The sequence below is a fragment of the Doryrhamphus excisus genome, chromosome 12 (genome assembly GCF_030265055.1).
Source record: "Doryrhamphus excisus isolate RoL2022-K1 chromosome 12, RoL_Dexc_1.0, whole genome shotgun sequence".
In the NCBI taxonomy this organism is placed as follows: domain Eukaryota; kingdom Metazoa; phylum Chordata; class Actinopteri; order Syngnathiformes; family Syngnathidae; genus Doryrhamphus; species Doryrhamphus excisus.
The window spans coordinates 2,013,105-2,032,638 of record NC_080477.1 but is presented as its reverse complement, the minus strand read 5'-3'; the positions used below and the strand labels follow the sequence as shown (position 1 = coordinate 2,032,638).

The window sequence follows — 19,534 nt, the reverse complement described above, 5'->3', positions numbered from 1 at the left end:
CGAGATGTACGAGATGTACGAGTTGTACGAGATGTACGAGGTACGACCTACCTTGATTTGTACGTTGGTAGATTGATCCACTTTTGAGGCAGATAGATGGCACAAAACAAGGCAGCCAGTGTTCGTCTTGTTTTATTGACAACATTACCAGGAGTGGATACAGGGGACAGCCAATCAATAATATTGATCATGTGGATCATGTCCATCACATCGATGTAGTGACACCGAGCTTATTTTAATCATCGCTTTAAAAAGCTCCTCGAATGAAGAGCAGCTGGTACATGATGATCATGTCTACCTATGGCTGCCCAATGTGTGTCATCATGTGTTTGATTAATGCCGAGCGATGACTAAAAGCCGCATGGCAGACTGAACAGGAAAATGGTTTCTCTCCGGTGTGGATTCTCGTGTGTCTTGTCAACGTGCCTTTCTGCCAGAACTTCTGACCGCAGAACGTACAACTGAAGGCTTTCTCTCCGGTGTGCATGACAGCGTGCTTGTCCAAACTGCACTTCTGAGAGAATCTTTGGCCGCACACGGAGCAGGCAAACGGTCTTTCCCCCGTGTGTGTCCGTGTGTGGCTTTTCAAATGGTGACCCCCAGAAAAAGCTTTGCCGCACACCATGCATATGAATCGTTTGTCGTGAGTCCTCGCGTGGTCTGTCAGACGTTCCTTCGTGGGGAATCTTTTGCTGCAAGCCGCACACTCAAACGGTTTCTCTGCTGTGTGGATGCTCATGTGTCTTTTCAGATTTCTCTTCCTGCCGAAGCTCTTGTCACAGTGGTGGCATTTCAAGCGTGTGTTGTCAGGGTGACATGTCATATCAGCTGTCAGATGTCTTCATCATCATCATCATCAGTGTCAGGAGAGTGTGACGTCGTGTGCTCACTATCTGATAGTGGAGCTAAGAGCTTGTCTGCTGGTGATCCTCCACAGTGGTCTCCATCAGCTTCTGTTGGAGGCTCCGCCTCTCTCTTCTCCTCACCTTCACCGTCGTCTTCATCATCTTCACTCTTCACAATGACACCGATCACTGGGAACTCCTCCTTTTCCTCTTTAATGCGGGGGGGCTGTGGCTCCTCCAGCTCCACCCTGGCGCTCAACTCCTGCTGCTCAGGAAGACCTTCTTCACGGACGTCTGCAGGACACCAGAAGGCACAGATTAGCGATCAAGTCCAACAGAGCAACCTCATTCTTCCCAAAATGAGATGAACTTTACTTCCAGTTCATCCTTGAGTTTTCCAATGCTGGTAAAAAAAATGTTTTCTTGATTAGCAATTTATTCTCGTAAAATGACAGCTTTTTTCTTCTTACAAAACCTTTTCTCTTGAGAGTTGGACTTTATTCTAAAATTTAAAGCTGGATCTTTTTCGTTGTCTGTCTTATGTTGGTGGCACACTTTGGACATGCGCACAGTGGCATTTATCCTTCCACCCCAACTGGGAGAAGAAGTTCCCCATTGCAGTGCCTAACCATGCCAGACGTTCATATGGAGAAGTCCTCATGGACTCCAAAGGAATGGACAATGGACGGTATTCGACCAAGATGACCAAAGATCAAATACAACCTGCTCCGTGTGCTTCTTCTTGATGCTTCCTGAAAACGGCGTCCAGTAGTTGACGTTGTCGCTCGTTCTCCTCTTTTGTTCGAGAAAGTTCCTCCTCGTACTCTGCTATGGTTCTTTCCAACACTACAAATATTTCTTCAACAGCCGCAGTTAGTCGCTGATTCACCAACGCTCTCAGCATTTGGACTTGACACATTTTCACACGATCCCGACGCTTTTCACCCACAGCCGATCCCGTTTCCTGATGTGTCATCCACTTCCGCGTCTCTTTGTTAGCATCTAGCAAGCTAAGCTGGCATGAGAAGCTTCTCGCGCAGTGAGACGCGTGTATCCTATTGTGTATGACATAAATGTGTACATAATCTATAACAAACAATAACACTGACACATTAGCCACATTTTAGCTCAATTATTCGGCTAGCACACTCGACCTTACACTCCTGACGTGTCATGCGCAGATGAGCCGACTCTGAGAGTCGATACTTGAAGTGGATCAGAAGAGTCGATTCCCACCGAAGGAATAAATTGAGATTTTCAACGGTTTCAATTGTTTGGTTTTGCACGATTGACTTTATTTTGCTGACTTGTAATTATTATTATTATTATTATTATTATTATTATTATTATTATTATTATTATTATTATTATTATTATTATTATTATTATTATTATTATGCCGATGTCATAGTTGCACTGCCTCATTTCTCACACGTGTGTTTAGTGTGTTCTGTGTGTAAGTGGAATTCTAATGATCAGTAGCCGCGGCATCCGTCATACTGTACCGTTGAACGTATCATGTGGTAGCCAAAAGTCACCGATAGATGGCAGTACTGTACAGCCATGCACGGTAGCCATCGACACTAATAGATCGGGGGAAACAAAATGGCCTTTGATGGAGAGGACGCTCCTGCAGTCGTTATCATCGTGTTCTTAATCCACGCGTACACACGTGGGTGGTGTAACAGAATAAACACCGTTTATAAGTCTTCGTATCCGTAAACATTAGCGTGAACGCGCCTGGGCGCTTCTCGGGCTAGCTTAGCTTGCTAGCTGCTAACAAAGAGACGCGGACGGTGTCAACATATTGCCAGGCAGAGATCCAGATCCAGTGAGCGTCAAGTCTTGAGATTAAAGTGTTGGGATTGTGTGAAATGTGCGAAAGAACCATCGCAGAGTACCAGGAGGAACTTTCTCCAACAAAAGAGGAGGAGCGGCAACTACTGGACGCCGTTTTCAGGAAGCATCGGGTTGTGTCTCACAGAGCAGGTTTGTCTTCTTCTGTTTAGTAACTTTACACTTGATCATTGACATCATATCGACATCGTTTGGTTTCTGTTTGTGGTCGCTCTGGTGAGCCTGCATAACAAGCGGTTGTTCGCCCTCATAGTTCGTCTTTAGTCTAGAGGGGGCCTGGACGGTGGATTGCAGTCCAAGCCCACCAACCCCCTCAGACGAAAGCTGGATCACCCCCAGGAAGAAATCCCGAGATGTCGTTTATGCGGTGAGGAGTTCAATGACCCCACGCTAGAGAGACCGAGCACGCTGCAACGTGGAGTCAGCGCTTCATTTGATAATGATGGCTCGGAGGACCGCTTCCGGTTTGGAAGACTCTTGAAAGAAGCCGCAGCCTGGCAGGGACTGTCCGGCAGGGACCCACATAGGGAGCCTCCACGCTGAAACATCTTCAACAAACAACAAAAGTCCTTTCCACTTTTGCTGATTCATCCTCATCCTTCAGGTGGTCAGCACTCATCAGAACATCAGGCCATCGGCTTTCCTTCAGCCTGTCGGCTCTCGTCTCCCGTCAATTCTACACAATTGATCATATGGAGATGATATGGAGTCTTTTGTCTAATCCTGTTTACCTTTCTGTAAAGCACGTCTTTGTCTTCTTGTGTCCCACAGATGTTCTGGACTGGAGCTCTGGTGTGGAGCAGGAGGAGCCCCGGTCCCCTCACATTAAAGAGGAAGAGGAGGAGCCCCATCCCCCCCACGATGAAGAGGAAGATAAGGAGCCCCTGCCCCCCCACATTAAAGAGGAGGAGGAGGAGCACAGCATCAGCCAGGAGGGAGAGCATCCGGAAGGACCGGAGGAGTTCCCAGTGATCGGTGTCATTGTGAAGAGTGAAGATGATGAAGACGACGGTGAAGGTGAGGAGAAGAGAGAGGCGGAGCCTCCAACAGAAGCTGATGGAGACCACTGTGGAGGATCACCAGCAGACAAGCTCTTAGCTCCACTATCAGATAGTGAGCACACGACGTCACACTCTCCTGACACTGATGATGATGATGATGAAGACTCTACAGCTGATATGACATGTCACCCTGACAACACACGCTTGAAATGCCACCACTGTGACAAGAGCTTTACGGCCAAGGCGTTTTTGATAAGACACATGAGAAGTCACACCGGAGAAAAACCTTTTGCTTGCTCAGTGTGTAACAAAAGATTCTCCCGCCAGGATTACCTGAAAAGACACGTCAGAACGCACACTGGAGAAAAACCATATTCCTGCTCCATCTGCAGCAAAGGTTTTCATGAAAGTTCGGCACTGATTAAGCACACAAGAATACACACGGGTGAGAAACCTTTCATCTGCTCAGTTTGCGGGAAAGGTTTAGCATTCAAAACGCAATTAGCAAGTCACATGAAAACACACACTGGACAGAAACCTTTTCCCTGCTCCATCTGCAGCAAAGCGTTCCGCCAGAGGTCGGCATTGGTGCGACACATGAGGAGACACACGGGGGAGAAACCGTTCTGTTGCCACGTGTGTGCTCAAAGATTTTCTCAAAGGCAAAGTTTGAAAACACACATTCGAGGGCACACCGGCGAGAAACCATTTCCCTGCTCAGTCTGTGGCAAACGATTTACTCGAAATACAAATTTGATGGCGCACACAAGACGACACACGGGAGAGAAAGTGTTTAGCTGCAGCGTGTGTGATGAAAGATTCTCTTATAAGTACCAGGTCAGCAATCACACGTGTGCTGGGGAGAGCAGCAGCAAATAAATAGATCTTATCTTATCTTATCTTATCTTATCTTATTCTGTCGCCATCTCGTGTGACGTCTTCGTAATACTGTCTTCTTCATGCACGTCGACCATTTCAATGCAGTAAAACAACTCACTGGTTTCACTCAGACCGAGCAGTGTCCCACCCAGAAGAGGACGGCTCGGTGAGCCAGTAGACCCCTGGTCATGGTCCAGACGTTCCTTCCTGAAGGACTGCTTGTTGGGATCAGCCGTCCGAGGTTAAACTGCTGAAGAAATAAAGGGAACACCAAAGTAACACGTTGTAGATCTGAGTGAGTGAAATATTTGGATGAGATACTTTGTTCTTTCCAGCTGGGATAGGCTCCAGCACCCCGGCAACCCTCGTGAAGATAAGCGGTAGAAAACGAATGAATGTTCTTTCCATGATTGGATGTGCTGACAATAAAATCACCCAAAAATGATCAATGAAAGTCAAACGTATCAACCCGTGGAGGAATGGACTTGGAGTTAAACTCCAAATGAACGTGGAAGAACCCACTACAGGCTGATCCAACTTTGATCTTTTAAACAAGTCAAAATGAGGCTCAGTCGTGGGTGTGGCCTCCGCATGCCCGTGTGACCTCCCTACAAAGCCGAGGCATGCTCCTGATGAGGCGGCGGCGTTCTCCTACGGGATCTCCTCCCAGACCTGGACTCAAGCCTCCACCAACTCCTGAACAGTCTGTGGTCCAACCTGGCGTTGGTGGATGGAGCGAGACATGATGTCCCAGATGTGATCCTTTGGATTCAATTGGATCAATGTTCTCAATGTTCTCTGTCGTCTTGGCTTCGTGCCCTCAACAGTTCCATCTAGATTTCCACCACTGTGTGTGTTGTAGAACTCAGTAAATTACTTTCATGTACGTTTTCATAACATGTGCCAATAAGTTTAATTGCATGTTAAGGTCTTGATCACGTGGTCACGCATCCATGTGTGATCCAAGTGCAATGACTCGGTGTTACCGCTAGATGGCTTCAGAGATCCCAATCCTTTGAAAGCTTTGTGTTCATGCAGTCTTGTGTCTACTGTCCAATTGTATGGTTGCACCACCTTGCTCATGGGTTGTGGCAGGGACCGTGGAGGTTTTTAGATGATTTATTGTAACAAATGTAAACAAACAGCCAAACAAAAAGCAGCATGGTGCAGCGTGAAGTCCAGGAGAGGAGAGAGCTGCTGGGGGTGGAGCGTCCGCCCAGGTGCTGCACCAAATCAGCCAATCATTGCGTTTCTTCTCTGGCAAAGAGACAAGAGCTTCTCCAACTCAGGGAGCGACTGAGAAGATTTTAAGCGACCACACAACCAACTGTCATCCAGCTCCAGCTAACCGTCCCCCTCCTGCAAGGACACAGGACCGACAGCTAGGACAGGCCGCACATGGTCCTTCGGGTTAGCTAACCATCAGCTCGTCGGGAACACGCTTTTCTCCGGCCGGGTGTTGAAATAAAAGAATTCAAATGTGAAACCTGGTCCGTCACAGGAAAAGGACCGGTATGCTTAGCTTGAAATGTGAGCTCACTACAGGCCAGAGCCAAAACCTGGTCTCCTGGACTGAACTGGTGTTGCTCTCGACGGTCATATAGGAGTTTCATGTTTTGCTGAGACTCACAATTTCTCCTTTGCCATAATTATTATTATTTATTATATACGGGAGCCAGGCAACAACATTTCGTTGGCAATTTCACTGCTGTGTTATTGTGCAATGACAATAAAGAAAGTCCATCATCTATCTGACCCGCAACAAAAGGCCATTTCTAAAAGCATTGACAGAATCCACCAGGTTTTGAACCCAATTGTCCCTTCTGGAAAACGGGGGACCAGCACCTTGTGGCTAAAACCTGTGCTAGACAACATTTAGACAACATTTCACCAGAACGTTCTTATTTCTTCTAAAGAGCAATACGAACTGTGCATAGTTCCCTCATGACGCCTGGAAGACAATCGATCTTCCTCGTCTTTCTGTGTCGGCAAATGCTGGCGCCTCAGGTGCCAAGGATCGTTACCGCCAAGGATCGTTACCGCCAAGGATCGTTACCGCCAAGGATCGTTACCGCCAAGGATCGTTACCGCCAAGGATCGTTACCGTTCACAATCTTTACCATCTTTACCCGCTGTGTTTTGTCAAGTGCTTTTTCAAATCAAAATTCCGTGCAAATCTTATACCGCACACCGAACAGCTGAAAGGTTTCTCCCCGGTGTGGATTCTTATGTGCGCCGTCAAGTTTGTACTGTATGTGAATCGCTGACCACACACTGAGCAGGAGAAGGGTTTCTCTCCGGTGTGCGTTCTCATGTGCGCTATCAAAGTTATCTTCTGAGAGAAACTTTTGCCACAAACTGAGCAAGAAAAAGGTTTCTCTCCGGTGTGCGTTCTTATGTGGGTTTCAAAATGTCCCTTATGATAGAATCTTTTACCGCAGAAGGAGCACATGAATCGTTTCTCCGCTGTGTGGATCCTTATGTGTCTTTTCAGGTTCCTCTTCTTGCCAAACGTTTTGTCACACAGAGAACATTTCCAGTGTGTGTTGTCACTTTGACTTGTCTTATCAGCTTTGGGGTCTTCTTCGTCAGTGTCGGCACACTGTGACGTGTCGTCACTGTCTGAGAGCGGAGCCAAGTCTGCTGGCGATCCTCCACAGTGGTCTCCATCAGCTTCTGTTGTCATGTGTTGAGTTGAGCTGCTGCTTGGAGGCTCCGCCTCTCTCTTCTCCTCACCTTCACCGTTGTCTTCATCATCTTCACTCTTCACAATGACACCGATCACTGGGAACTCCTCCGGTCCTTCCGGATGCTCTCCCTCCTGGCTGATGCTGTGCTCCTCCTCCTCCTCTTTAATGTTGGGGTGCCGGGGCTCCTCCTGCTCCCCCCTGGATCTCCGCTCCTGCTGCTCAGGGGGAAGATGTTCTTCACTGACATCTACCGGGCACAAGAAGACAAACACGTGCTTTAGAAAGGTCCAGCTGAGCTCCATCACATGAGGCGTAGTCCTACAACATCTCTGAGGATCTCATTAGCGTCCCTCACAGCAGCTGGGGTACCTCCATGCTACATACACACGTGCAGATTACACACCTGGAGATTGGATTCATTGTGTGTCTTCATGGGTGCTCAGACACCAAGAAGATCAGTCATAAGTCAATAACGTCATGTTCTGTTGTCTCACGTTTCTTATGTAACAAACCAAAAAGCTCAGTTTGACCCGTTCGACACGCACACACGCACGCACGCACGCACGCACGGTGCTATGCATCATGGCCAATTATACAAATGAAAGATGGCAGCACCAAACCAATGCCACAGATACATTGGAGTCCTGCGGGAACCACTGAACAACATTACAATATTCACGTATAACGATGACAACAGTTAAACAATTCACAAACACGCACACGTTTGTGAAAATAAACATGAAAGACAAATGACAATTATCGATATGCTCTTCCCGTCGTATGGCTGTTTGGATCGAACACATAAAGGCACCGGATGCCCACGGAGAAAACATTAGGAACGGATAGAGTAGATAGGTTAAATGAACACCTACACTACCAACCTGATCTGTGTGACGACATTCCAGGCTTGAAAACGGCGTCCAGTAGTTGACGTTGTCGCTCGTTCTCCTCTTTTGTTCGAGAAAGTTCCTCCTCGTACTCTGCTATGGTTCTTTCCAACACTACAAATATTTCTTCAACAGCCGCAGTTAGTCGCTGATTCACCAACGCTCTCAGCATTTGGACTTGACACATTTTCACACGATCCCACTTTACACTCACACTCGGTCTCTGGTCAGCGATGTTGATCACTTCCGCGTGTCTTTGTTAGCAGCTAGCATGCTAAGCTAGTCCGAGAAGCTACAAAGTGAGGCGGGTACGAGTTTATCCCGGCACGAATAATTATTCATGTGTACTAAATTAACAACAAACGCAACAATAAGCGTTTAATCGAATCGTCTTGCAGCTTTATTTCCTTGACCCTTTTTTCGTTTCCAGCAGACAAGACACAGCTAATACATTCTGGCATTACGGCCTCCTACAGGTGAGGAGGTGTCATTGCACCCTTGCTCTACACCCCCTCAGATGTGTAAATATTTGCTCAGTCCAAATGACAACAATCATTCAGCGTAAACTAAAATCAGAGGCTGACAGAGGAAGGGAGGAAAACAAGATGCTAAATGCGAACAGCAGGCTAACAGACAGAGCGGCGTTTCAGCCTCTTTAATAAAATAAAACTGACACCCTGACACAGCAGTTTTTTTATTACACTTAAACGTAGAAGCATGCCAACAAATTGTGTTAGACACACAACAACAAGTCATACATGGCGACGCTGTTACAGAATTATTATTTGACCGTCCAAGTGGTTCAGCTTCACTGACTGCTGCTCTTCTCAGCAGCACACCTGTGGTTGTTCAGCTGGTACTTATAGGAGAACCTTTCCGCACACACAGCACAACCGAACAGTTTCTCTCCCGTGTGTCTCCTCATGTGTGTGACGAGTGTTGTTCGGTCACAAAAGCTTCTGTTGCAGACCGAACAGGAATATGGTTTTTCTCCGGTGTGTTTTCTTGTATGTTTTGTCAAACACGACTTTTGAGCAAATCCCACACCGCAGTATGAGCATGTGAAAGGTTTCTCTCCAGTATGTCTTCTCATGTGTGCTGTCAAATGTGACTTCTGAGCCAATCCTATACCGCACACGGAGCAGGTAAAAGGTTTCTTCCCAGCGTGCGTCCTCATGTGTCTTTTCAAATCTGAATTTTGTGTAAAACTTATACCACAGACGGAGGAAGTCGAAGGCTTCGAAGGCTTCTCCCCGTGGAGTTTTCTCATGTGCTGATCCAATGCTGAACTATCACACAAATGTGTGTTACAGATGGAACAGAAGTTGTGTTTCTCTCCGGTGTGTGTTCGTGTGTGTGCTGTCAAATGAACCTTCTGAGGGAACCTTTTACCACAAAGTGTGCAGGTGAATGGTTTCTCTCCTGTGTGATTTCTCATGTGTCGTGTCAGATTTCCCTTGGTAACAAAGCTCTTGTCACAGTGGTGGCATTTCAAGCGTGTGTTGTCAGGGTGACATGTCATATCAGCTGTAGAGTCTTCATCATCATCATCATCAGTGTCAGGAGAGTGTGACGTCGTGTGCTCACTATCTGATAGTGGAGCTAAGAGCTTGTCTGCTGGTGATCCTCCACAGTGGTCTCCATCAGCTTCTGTTGGAGGCTCCGCCTCTCTCTTCTCCTCACCTTCACCGTCGTCTTCATCATCTTCACTCTTCACAATGACACCGATCGCTGGGAACTCCAGCTCCTCATGAGTGACGCCGTGCTCTTCCTCTTCTTCTTTAATGTGGGAGACCTGTGGCGCTTTCTCTTCATTGCCAGGGGGCAGTGGCCCCTCCCGCTGCACCTTGGAGCTCCACTCCTGCTGCTCAGGGGGAAGATGTCCTTCATTGGCGTCTGCAGGACACAACAAGGCAAAGAGAGTCACGTCCGGCATTGTCCTGTACCAGCCTATGTTCTGACAATGTCTCTGAGGATCAGTCGCCACCCTGACAGTAGTCTTCACCAGGGGCCTCGTTTATCAGAATTAACATGGGCTGCTCTGGAAAATATCGTAGACTGTGCGAGTGGAACTACTAAAAAGGATTTGAACCCTTTCCTTCACACTTTGCTCCTGAAATACGTTGAACACTGGCAGATACACGTGGCAGAATGACATTACATTAGAAACTCACTGTATTTATAAATACACAGTATTATCATCATCGTGGAAATACTAGCCACTCTTCGAGGGGACCTATGACGCCTTCTGCACGTTTCTGACCTATAAGTGTAGTTACATTGTTGTATTCTGGGGTTAAACCATGCCCAAGTGTCAGATAATGAGGTTTGCTCATTTGGAAGAAGTTTGGGTTGGCTTAAAGCGCTCGCTTTCAAAAGGTGTGGTAAAACTGCTCCTTTGTGACATCACAGACGGCGGACTTCCTTATATGGGCATGCCTGTAAGCCAGATAAAGTTATTATAGTCTGGTAATTCTGGTGATTCCCAGCAAGAGGGAAATGTTTTCATACGGATCCACAACTCAATACAATGGGTGGAAAATGACCATAACAGGTCCCTAGAGTCACTGCATGTCATGTGATGTCAGTCATGTGACGTGACTGTATGAGCAGCTTAGTGCAGTGCTTCCCTAACAGACATTCCCCCTGCAGCCATACTGATGTATGATCATCAGTATGTGGATCAAAAAGATCCGCTGTGGCGACTCCGCCATCAGGAAAAAGAAAAGAAACAAACGATTCATTGTTCATTCATTTAGAGTAGTCCGGGTGAAAATGTGTATTTTGCATGGATATATTTTGATGAAGGGCTGCACGAGGTTCGAGTGGTTAGTGCGCAGGCCACAATTGGCCCCAGTTCGATTCCACCCTCAGGCATCTCTGTGTGCAGTATGCCTGTTCTCCCCGTACGTGTGTGGGTTCCATTCCAAAAACATGGCGACTCCAAATTGTCCACAGGTATGAATGTGGGTGTTTGTCTATATGTGCTCTGTGATTGGCTGGCGACCCCGCCTCTCGCCCAAAGACAGCTGGGATAGGCTCCAACATGCCCGTGACCCTCTTGGGTAAAAGCAGTAGAAAATGAATGAACGAACATGTTGATCAAGTTGGACATGATCGTCAAGTCTGACGTCCTTCTGTTTCAGTGGCTTGAATTAGTCTACTCGCAATGGCTCTGGTTTGAGTCAGCATACTACCCTATTTTACGGACTAGAACTCGCACTTTTTTCATAGGTTGGCTGTTCCTGCAACTTATACTCCAGAGCGACTTATAAATGAAAATATGAATACATATATAAAATTTCACAGACACAAGAGGGCACTCTAGACTTTCGCACCGATATCTCCTACTCCTTAACAAGTCAATATTTAAAGAGTAGACGTTAGCTTACAAAGACAACCAAAAACGACAGAACACAAATGCCCCCGAAAAGAAAATCATAATCTGCAGACTACAAGCTCTCCCCTTGAGTACATAAAGACACGGATTCTACACGGTGAAAGCCGTTTTAAATGAGTAGCGTTCATGAACACCTACACTACCAACCTGTTCTGTGTGGCGCCATTCCAGGCCTGAAAACGGCGTCCAGTAGTTGACGTTGTCGCTCGTTCTCCTCTTTTGTTCGAGAAAGTTCCTCCTCGTACTCTGCTATGGTTCTTTCCAACACTACAAATATTTCTTCAACAGCCGCAGTTAGTCGCTGATTCACCAACGCTCTCAGCATTTGGACTTGACACATTTTCACACGATCCCACTTTACACTCACACTCGGTCTCTGGTCAGCGATGTTGATCACTTCCGCGTCTGTTTGTTAGCAGCTAGCATGCTAAGCTAGCTTCAAAAGTAATACGAGGACGAGTTAATGCCGACGCCAATAATAATTCTTTTTCACTATTTTTCTATAAGATGTAACCATCTGTACTAAAGTGAGAACAAACACAACAATAAAGGTTTAACCGAATCGTCTTGCTGCTTTATTTTCCTTGACCCTTTTTGCCATTTCCTGCGGACGAGACACAGCTAATACATTCGAGCATTACTGCCTCCCACAGGCGAGGGGGTGTACTTACACGCTTGACCCATACCGTCTGGTATTAACTTCCAGGAAATGGAGGACAGCCTGGATTCTCCTTTTGCAGCGTCATCATACGTCATCGTTTTAATGAATATAAAACATTACCCAAACTCCCAGACTGGAGTGTAGATCATTTTGGGCCGCACGGTGGAGAGTGGTTAGCATGTCGGCCACACAGTCAGGGGAACGGGCAGAACGTGGTTCAATCCTCTCTGTGCGTGCGTGGCTTTTCTCCGGGTACTCCGCCTTCCCCCCCATTCCGAAAATATGCATGTTAGATCCATTGGCCACTCCTAATTGTCCATAGGTATGAATGTGGGTGGGAATGGTTGTTGTCTATATGTGCCCTGGGATTGGCACCCTGGACTGGTGTGAGTGTAAAGACAGCATACCCCCACCCTAGAGAGGATAAGCGGCATAGAAAATGGATGGATGGATAGATCATTTTGATGGCCCTTTCTGCACGCAAGTTAAGTCAAGACTAAAACAGTAAGGTATACATGAAATGAGCGGAAATGTCGCTTGCGTCATGGCTGCCCCGCGCCTGAGTGTAAACGGTATTTTGGCAGCGACTCTCATATGCAGATACGGTACGTGAACTCTGATGGGCTTTTTATGTTAGTTTTTATTTTTAAAAACAGGCGAATGACTAAGAAGGCTTGCAGAGTTCAGTGTTGAAGGAGCTGAGAGGAGGCCGACACGCAGGACTTGAAGCCCTGTGAGGCTCTTTTGGGATGAAATACACTTGACTTCTGGTTGGTGAGTTTGGTTCCAACAGCTAACATTTAAAAAATATTACTATTTCTACACGTTTATAAGCTGTGTAACGTTTGGTGGCTTCACACTTTTTTGAATGTAACATGAGGCAAAATGGCTATTCTGCTGCTAAAGGTTGCCGAGTCCTGTTCTAGTGCATTACTGCCTCCCTCAGGTGGGGAGGTGTCTCTACACCCTTGACCTCTCACGTCGGTGGACAGCACACCAGAGCCGCTGAGAGAAAAAAGACGCTCAATGCTAACAGCAGGCTAACAACACAGCAGCTTTTCAGCCTCTTCTTGGCTCTAGTTTGGAATTTGAAGGAAATAAAAGCGACACCGACACAGCTTGCCTTTGTATGTTCATGACTTTTCAATAGCAGAAGCAGATTAACAAACGGTGTTATACACACACGTCACTCAGGTTATACGTGGTGGTGTTAGAAAATCATGACTGCCTTCATTGACTGCTGCTGCTCTCACCGGAACACTTGTGAGTGTCAAGCTGGTACTTATAGGAGAACCTTTCATCACACACACTGCAACGGAACACTTTCTCTCCCGTGTGTGTTCTCACGTGCGTTACAAGTGTTGTTCGGTCACAAAAGCTTTTGTTGCAGCTTGAACAGGAATATGGTTTTTCTCCAGTGTGTCTTCTCATGTGGATTTTCAAATCCGGATTCCGTACAAAACCTAAACCACAGACTGAGCAGGTAAAAGGTTTCTCTCCAGCGTGTCTTCTCATGTGTTGATCCAAACCCGAGCTTGCATTGAAGCTTCTGTTGCAGACCGAACAGGAATATGGTTTTTCTCCGGTGTGAATTCTTGTATGTTTTGTCAAACACGACTTTTGAGCAAATCCAACGCCGCAGAATGCGCACATGAAAGGTTTCTCTCCAGTATGTCTTCTCATGTGTGCTGTCAAATGTGACTTTTGAGCCAATCCTATACCGCACACGGAGCAGGTAAAAGGTTTCTCCCCGGTGTGCGTTCTCATGTGTCTTTTCAAATCTGAATTTCGTGTAAAACTTATACCACAGACGGAGCAGGTTAAGAGCTTCTCCCCGTGGAGTTTTCTCATGTGCTGATCCAATGCTGAACTATCACACAAATGTGTGTTACAGATGGAACAGAAGTTGTGTTTCTCTCCGGTGTGTGTTCGTGTGTGTGCTGTCAAATGAACCTTCTGAGGGAACCTTTTACCACAAAGTGTGCACGTGAATGGTTTCTCTCCTGCTTCCGGTAACGTACAACGAGGGCACACGAGTACATGACTGCCCCCTATAGGAATGGCGAAGCCATTGCTCAATAAAAATAAAAACATCCACACGAAGAATGGACAGTACAGAGTCAGAGTAAATTAAAAGCAGCAGTAGACACACGAAAGAATATCCCAAGATGAGGAAAACAAACCAGCACAGAGGAAAAAAGATGCTAACAATCGAGTAGCCTTCCTTTTTGACTAAAGTTTGCAATTTAATGAAAGAGAACTGCCACATCACAGTATTTTATACTTGTAAGACTGTTAGCCACAACAATGCCACACGTTCCAGGTGATGTTAGAAAGATGAGACTTGCCTTTATTAGTCCCACAAGGGCATACAAGAACCCTAACCCTAACCCAGTGCCAAGTCAAGAAGTTATGTTGTGCATCATGACGGACAGCTTGCCCACCTCCTCCACCTGTTCCAGACGACACCCCAGGACAGAGCTGACCTTCTTGATCAGCTTGTCCAGCTTCTTCCTGTCAGCTGCCGTGATGTTGCTCCCCCAGCAGACCACACCACAGAAGACTGCTGTCACAGAGTCATAGAAGGTCTTCGTGAGAGCCCCCTGAGTCTTTTTGTGTAAAGTACATGTTGTCAGTTCAGTCCAGCTTATGGTTCAGATGAACACCTAGGCACTGAGAAGATGTCACCATCGCAGTGTCCCATCCCTGGATGTTGGGTGTCTGCTCACTATCTGATGGTGGAGTGAAGAGCTTGTCTGCTGGTGATCCTCCATCAGCTTCTGTTGTCATGTGTTGAGTCAGCATCAATGGAGACACCACACCGATCCGCCTGTCCGCCTCGCAATACAAGCTTCCCTCACTTGTGAACAAGACCCCGGGGTGCTTGAACTGCTCCACCAGGGGGAGGAGCTCATCCCCTCTTTTCCAGGTGAGAACCTTGGACTCTGACTTTCAAGTGTTGATTTTCCTCCCCGCCGCTTCACATTGACTGTGAATCGATGGAGTGAGAGCTGGACATCATGAAGCCAGCAAGACCACAGAAGCCAGAAAAACCCAACGCCGCAGCCTCCAAACCGGACTCCCTCAATGCAGCATGCATCAACACATTTTGTTCATTCAAGTTATGAACAAAATCATAAAATTGTTCTGAAAAGCTTTCATCCTCTCAGCTAAAGATGACAATTTAATCAAATGAAAAGGTACAGCTTTTCTCCCAAATTTTAATTGTATTTCAGTGGCAGAAGCATGTTGATGATGATGATGTCACGTGTTATGGGGTGATGTCACAAAGTTATTAGTCTTGACAGGTGAGTTCAAGTCCTGCAGCTTCATGTGCCGGTGGTGTTCTCAGCAGCACAGGTGTGATTGTTAAGCTGGTACTTATAGGAGAACCTTTCCCCACACACACTGCAGCTAAACACCTTCTCTCCCGTGTGTCGTCTTGTGTGTCTTATAAATGTTGTTCGGTCAGAAAAGCTTCTGTTGCATCTTGAACAGGAATATGGTTTTTCTCCTGTGTGTCTTCTCATGTGCGTTTTCAAATTTTGACTTTGTACAAAGCGTGTGCCACAGACTGAACAGACATATGGTTTTTCCCCAGTGTGTATTCTTGCGTGGGTTTTCATATGTTGACTCGATACAAAGCGTAAATCACAGAATGGACAAGGAAAAGGTTTCTCTCCGGTGTGTCTTCTCATGTGTGCTGTCAAACTTGAGTTTTGAGAGAACGCATGACAACAAACTGAGCAGGTGTACGGTTTTTCTCCTGTGTGGATCCTCGTGTGCCTTTCCAAAGATGACTTGCGGTTGAAAGCTTTGCCACATTGAGAGCATTTCCACTTTCTGTCAGCGTGACAGACCATGTGTCTCATCAGAGTTTTCTTGTTGCCAAAGCTCTTGTCACAGTGGTGGCATTTCAAGCGTGTGTTGTCAGGGTGACATGTCATATCAGCTGTAGAGTCTTCATCATCATCATCATCAGTGTCAGGAGAGTGTGACGTCGTGTGCTCACTATCTGATAGTGGAGCTAAGAGCTTGTCTGCTGGTGATCCTCCACAGTGGTCTCCATCAGCTTCTGTTGGAGGCTCCGCCTCTCTCTCCTCCTCACCTTCACTGTCGTCTTCATCTTTGCTCTTCACAGATACAAAAATATGTGGGAACTCCTCCCACCCTCCAAGCTCCTCTTGACTGATGCTGTGATCCTCCTCTTCCTCTTTAATCCGTGGCTCCTCCTGCTCCACCAGGAAGCTCCACTCCTGATGCTTAGGGGGAAGATGTTCTTCAATGATGTCTGCAGGACACAAGATTAGAAATCAAAGTCACACAAAGCTTCCTTGTCAGTGGTGTGTCTGCTTCACCCCAGCAGAGGGCTAGCCCTAACCCAAACATGGCATGAAAGGAACATGCACCGTCAATAAAATGGCCAATTCATGGCTGTGGTTATGCAGGGTGAGCAGCTAACCCAAAACAGAGAAACTCAGGCTTCCATCCAACAAAAGTACTTCGCCCAGCTCTTCCCAACAGATCCTGAGGCATTGCCAGGGCAGTTGAGAGAAACAGTCCCGACAACCTGTCCTGGGTCTTCCCCTGAGGCCCCATGCCGGTTGGACATGCCCTGGACTCCCCAGGGAGGGATCCAAGAGACATTCTGACCAGATAGCTGAGCCACCTCATGCGGCTTCTCTATGCAGAGCAGCAGCTGTTACACTGCAAGGTCCACATTTTCCGGGCCAGAAGCATGAACTCCAACTTGGAGGTGCTGATTCTCATCCCGGGTGCATCAAAGTGGGCTACAAAAAGAGGACAGCGAGACGTGAAGATCAAGGCCCAAAAAAGACAGCAGGACCATATCATCCACAAAAAGCAGAGATCCCCCAGAACCCCAACCCAGATCTCCTCAACGCCTAGTCTGCATCTAGAACGTATTCTCATGATAATGAATGGGCCAGTCACGGTAATCAATCAATCCGCATGAACCGCACGATAAACAAACTCAATGTTGCTGCCTCGATTTATTGGTTGTCTCAGAATCTGGGGTCTGCATCCTCCTGGGCCAGTAGCCTAACCGGTCTACCAAGGCCAGACGTTGAGAGGCTCCTCCTCCAGCCGCAAACCAGCCTTCCTCACACTTCCTGGTTGTGTCATGTGGTCTCGTCTTTAGCCTGACAGAATATTTGCAAGGTACAGTAAAGTAACCAAGTTATGAGTTTTTTTCAAATGAGGTTTTCAGGATAGAGAAGAAATGTTATCCTTGGACACATTTATAACCAGCTGACAGGTAAACCTTATTTATTAAACAGTAGTAGCAGGCCCACGACGTTTCAGCTAAAAGGAAAGGAAATGTATACAAAACTGTGGTGAGAGCAGCCATGTTGTTTGGTCTGGAGACAGGAAGCAGAACTGGATAGCAGAGATGAGGATGCTGAGGTTCTCATTGGGAGTGACCAGGATGGATAGGATCAGGAAGGAGTACATCAGAGGGACATTAGATGTTAGAGGCCTTGGAGAAAATATCGGCCAGACTGAGGTGGTTGGGACATGTCCAGAGGAGAGACTAGACGAGAGTCAATATATTGGTAGAACCACAACCTCTAAGCCTGAAACGCCTTCTCCACATCCACAAAACACATGTACACATGTCCAGTGCACATGGACCCCACCGAGAGCGACCAGGACGAGGAACCACACAGTTCCTCATGAATCTGAGGTCCAAGCAGAGCCCCCGAATAGACTGTACCAGGAAGGAGGAGGACTGTGAGCCCACAATTGTTTAAAACCTGGCGTCCGTGCCATGATGCAGAGTCGGGCAACTGAGACGGTTGGAGCCTTGGGGAACTAGGTGCAAATCTGCTTGCCACCAATAAGGTTTTGTACCACCTTGGCAACCACATCGCCAGAGCCAGGAGAGCCTACCACAGTAAAATACATATCCTGTGCATCCTTTATCAATTGGACACGCCCATTTGTCCAAGAAGACCAATGATATCCAAAGTTCAAATATACATTAATGCCAAAGTTGTTGACCATGCCTGTAAATATAATCAACATCTGAGAGGAAGAAATGAACTAACCTTGTCTGTCTAGTTCGTCTCGTTGCTTCCTGAAAACGGCGTCCAGTAGTTGACGTTGTCGCTCGTTCTCCTCTTTTGTTCGAGAAAGTTCCTCCTCGTACTCTGCTATGGTTCTTTCCAACACTACAAATATTTCTTCAACAGCCGCAGTTAGTCGCTGATTCACCAACGCTCTCAGCATTTGGACTTGGCACATTTTCACACGATCCCACTTTACACTTTATCACTTCCGCGTCTCTTTGTTAGTAGCTAGCAAGCTAAGACAGCCCGAGGAGATTCAAAGTTTACTAAGACGAGTTGATTCTGAAATGCAGAATTAACTATGTACATTTGTACAATAACAATGTACACACTACGGTAGAAATGAAGGAATTGACGTGGACTTAAAAACGGTGCTCTGTTTGTTGTTTACTACTTCCGGCATCACACACATAGTCCATTCCAGTGCATGACTGCCTCTCGCAGGTGGGGGGTGTCATTACACCCTTGACCTATAAGGTGTGGCGTGAAATAGAGTTGATGTCAACACAAATGAACAATATCCATGCCGTGTAAACTAAAAGTAGTGGTAGGAAAACCGAAAGGAAAAAGATGCAAAATGCTAACACGCACGGTGGATGAGTGGTTAGCATTTTGGCCACCAGGGCCGGCCCAAGCCTCCGTGGGGCCCTAAGCAAAATTTGACTTTAGGGCCCTCGACTACAAAATCATTTTTTAAATGTTAATTGCTCTTGGGGCGGCACGGCGGTCTCGTGGTTAGCGCGCAGACCTCACAGCTAGGAGACCAGGGTTCAATCCCCACCCTCGGCCATCTCTGTGTGGAGTTTGCATGTTCTCCCCGTGCATGCGTGGGTTTTCTCCGGGTACTCCGGTTTCCTCCCCCATTCCAAAAACATGCTAGGTTAATTGGCCACTCCAAATTGTCCATAGGTATGAATGTGAGTGTGAATGGTTGTTTGTCTATATGTGCCCTGGGATTGGCTGGCGACCAGTCCAGGGTGTACCCCGCCTCTCGCCCGAAGACAGCTGGGATAGGCTCCAGCACCCCCCGCGACCCTCGTGAGGAAAAGCGGTAGAAAATGAATGAATGAATGCTCTTGGGGCCCCCTAGTGGTCACGGGACCCTAAGCAGGTGCTTGGTTTGCTTATGCCTTGGGCGGGCTCTGTTGGCCACACAGTCAGCAGATGGGGAAGAAATGGGTTCGATTCTCCAATTGGGCATCTCTGTGTGGAGTTTGCATAT

The 19,534-nt window shown here is 47.0% G+C and overlaps 5 protein-coding genes across 5 annotated transcripts; 1 reads left to right on the top strand and 4 right to left on the bottom strand.

Moving 5' to 3' along the window:
• Window positions 1-2,387: 2,387 nt before the first annotated feature.
• LOC131139724 (zinc finger protein 501-like) lies at window positions 2,388-6,460 on the top strand. The gene is made up of 2 exons (XM_058089592.1): window positions 2,388-2,834; window positions 3,474-6,460. Exons 1-2 carry the CDS (start codon window positions 2,720-2,722, stop codon window positions 4,580-4,582), a joined length of 1,224 nt encoding a protein of 407 aa, XP_057945575.1. The 5' UTR covers window positions 2,388-2,719; the 3' UTR covers window positions 4,583-6,460.
• LOC131139743 (zinc finger and SCAN domain-containing protein 2-like) lies at window positions 3,948-8,346 on the bottom strand. The gene is made up of 2 exons (XM_058089618.1): window positions 8,154-8,346; window positions 3,948-7,519 (listed from the first exon to the last, which is right to left on the bottom strand). The coding sequence occupies exons 1-2, from the start codon at window positions 8,344-8,346 to the stop codon at window positions 6,708-6,710; spliced, it is 1,005 nt and encodes a 334-aa protein (XP_057945601.1). The 3' UTR covers window positions 3,948-6,707.
• A 486-nt stretch (window positions 8,347-8,832) lies between these two features.
• On the bottom strand, window positions 8,833-12,174 carry LOC131139720 (zinc finger protein 501-like). The gene is made up of 2 exons (XM_058089584.1): window positions 11,707-12,174; window positions 8,833-10,055 (listed from the first exon to the last, which is right to left on the bottom strand). The coding sequence occupies exons 1-2, from the start codon at window positions 11,897-11,899 to the stop codon at window positions 8,968-8,970; spliced, it is 1,281 nt and encodes a 426-aa protein (XP_057945567.1). The 5' UTR covers window positions 11,900-12,174; the 3' UTR covers window positions 8,833-8,967.
• Window positions 12,175-13,450: 1,276 nt separating this feature from the next.
• On the bottom strand, window positions 13,451-15,010 carry LOC131139843 (gastrula zinc finger protein XlCGF17.1-like). The gene is made up of 3 exons (XM_058089769.1): window positions 14,909-15,010; window positions 14,654-14,829; window positions 13,451-14,294 (listed from the first exon to the last, which is right to left on the bottom strand). The coding sequence occupies exons 1-3, from the start codon at window positions 15,008-15,010 to the stop codon at window positions 13,451-13,453; spliced, it is 1,122 nt and encodes a 373-aa protein (XP_057945752.1).
• LOC131139730 (zinc finger protein OZF-like) lies at window positions 14,565-18,713 on the bottom strand. The gene is made up of 2 exons (XM_058089603.1): window positions 18,292-18,713; window positions 14,565-16,511 (listed from the first exon to the last, which is right to left on the bottom strand). The coding sequence occupies exons 1-2, from the start codon at window positions 18,485-18,487 to the stop codon at window positions 15,550-15,552; spliced, it is 1,158 nt and encodes a 385-aa protein (XP_057945586.1). The 5' UTR covers window positions 18,488-18,713; the 3' UTR covers window positions 14,565-15,549.
• Between the last annotated feature and the right edge of the window lie 821 nt (window positions 18,714-19,534).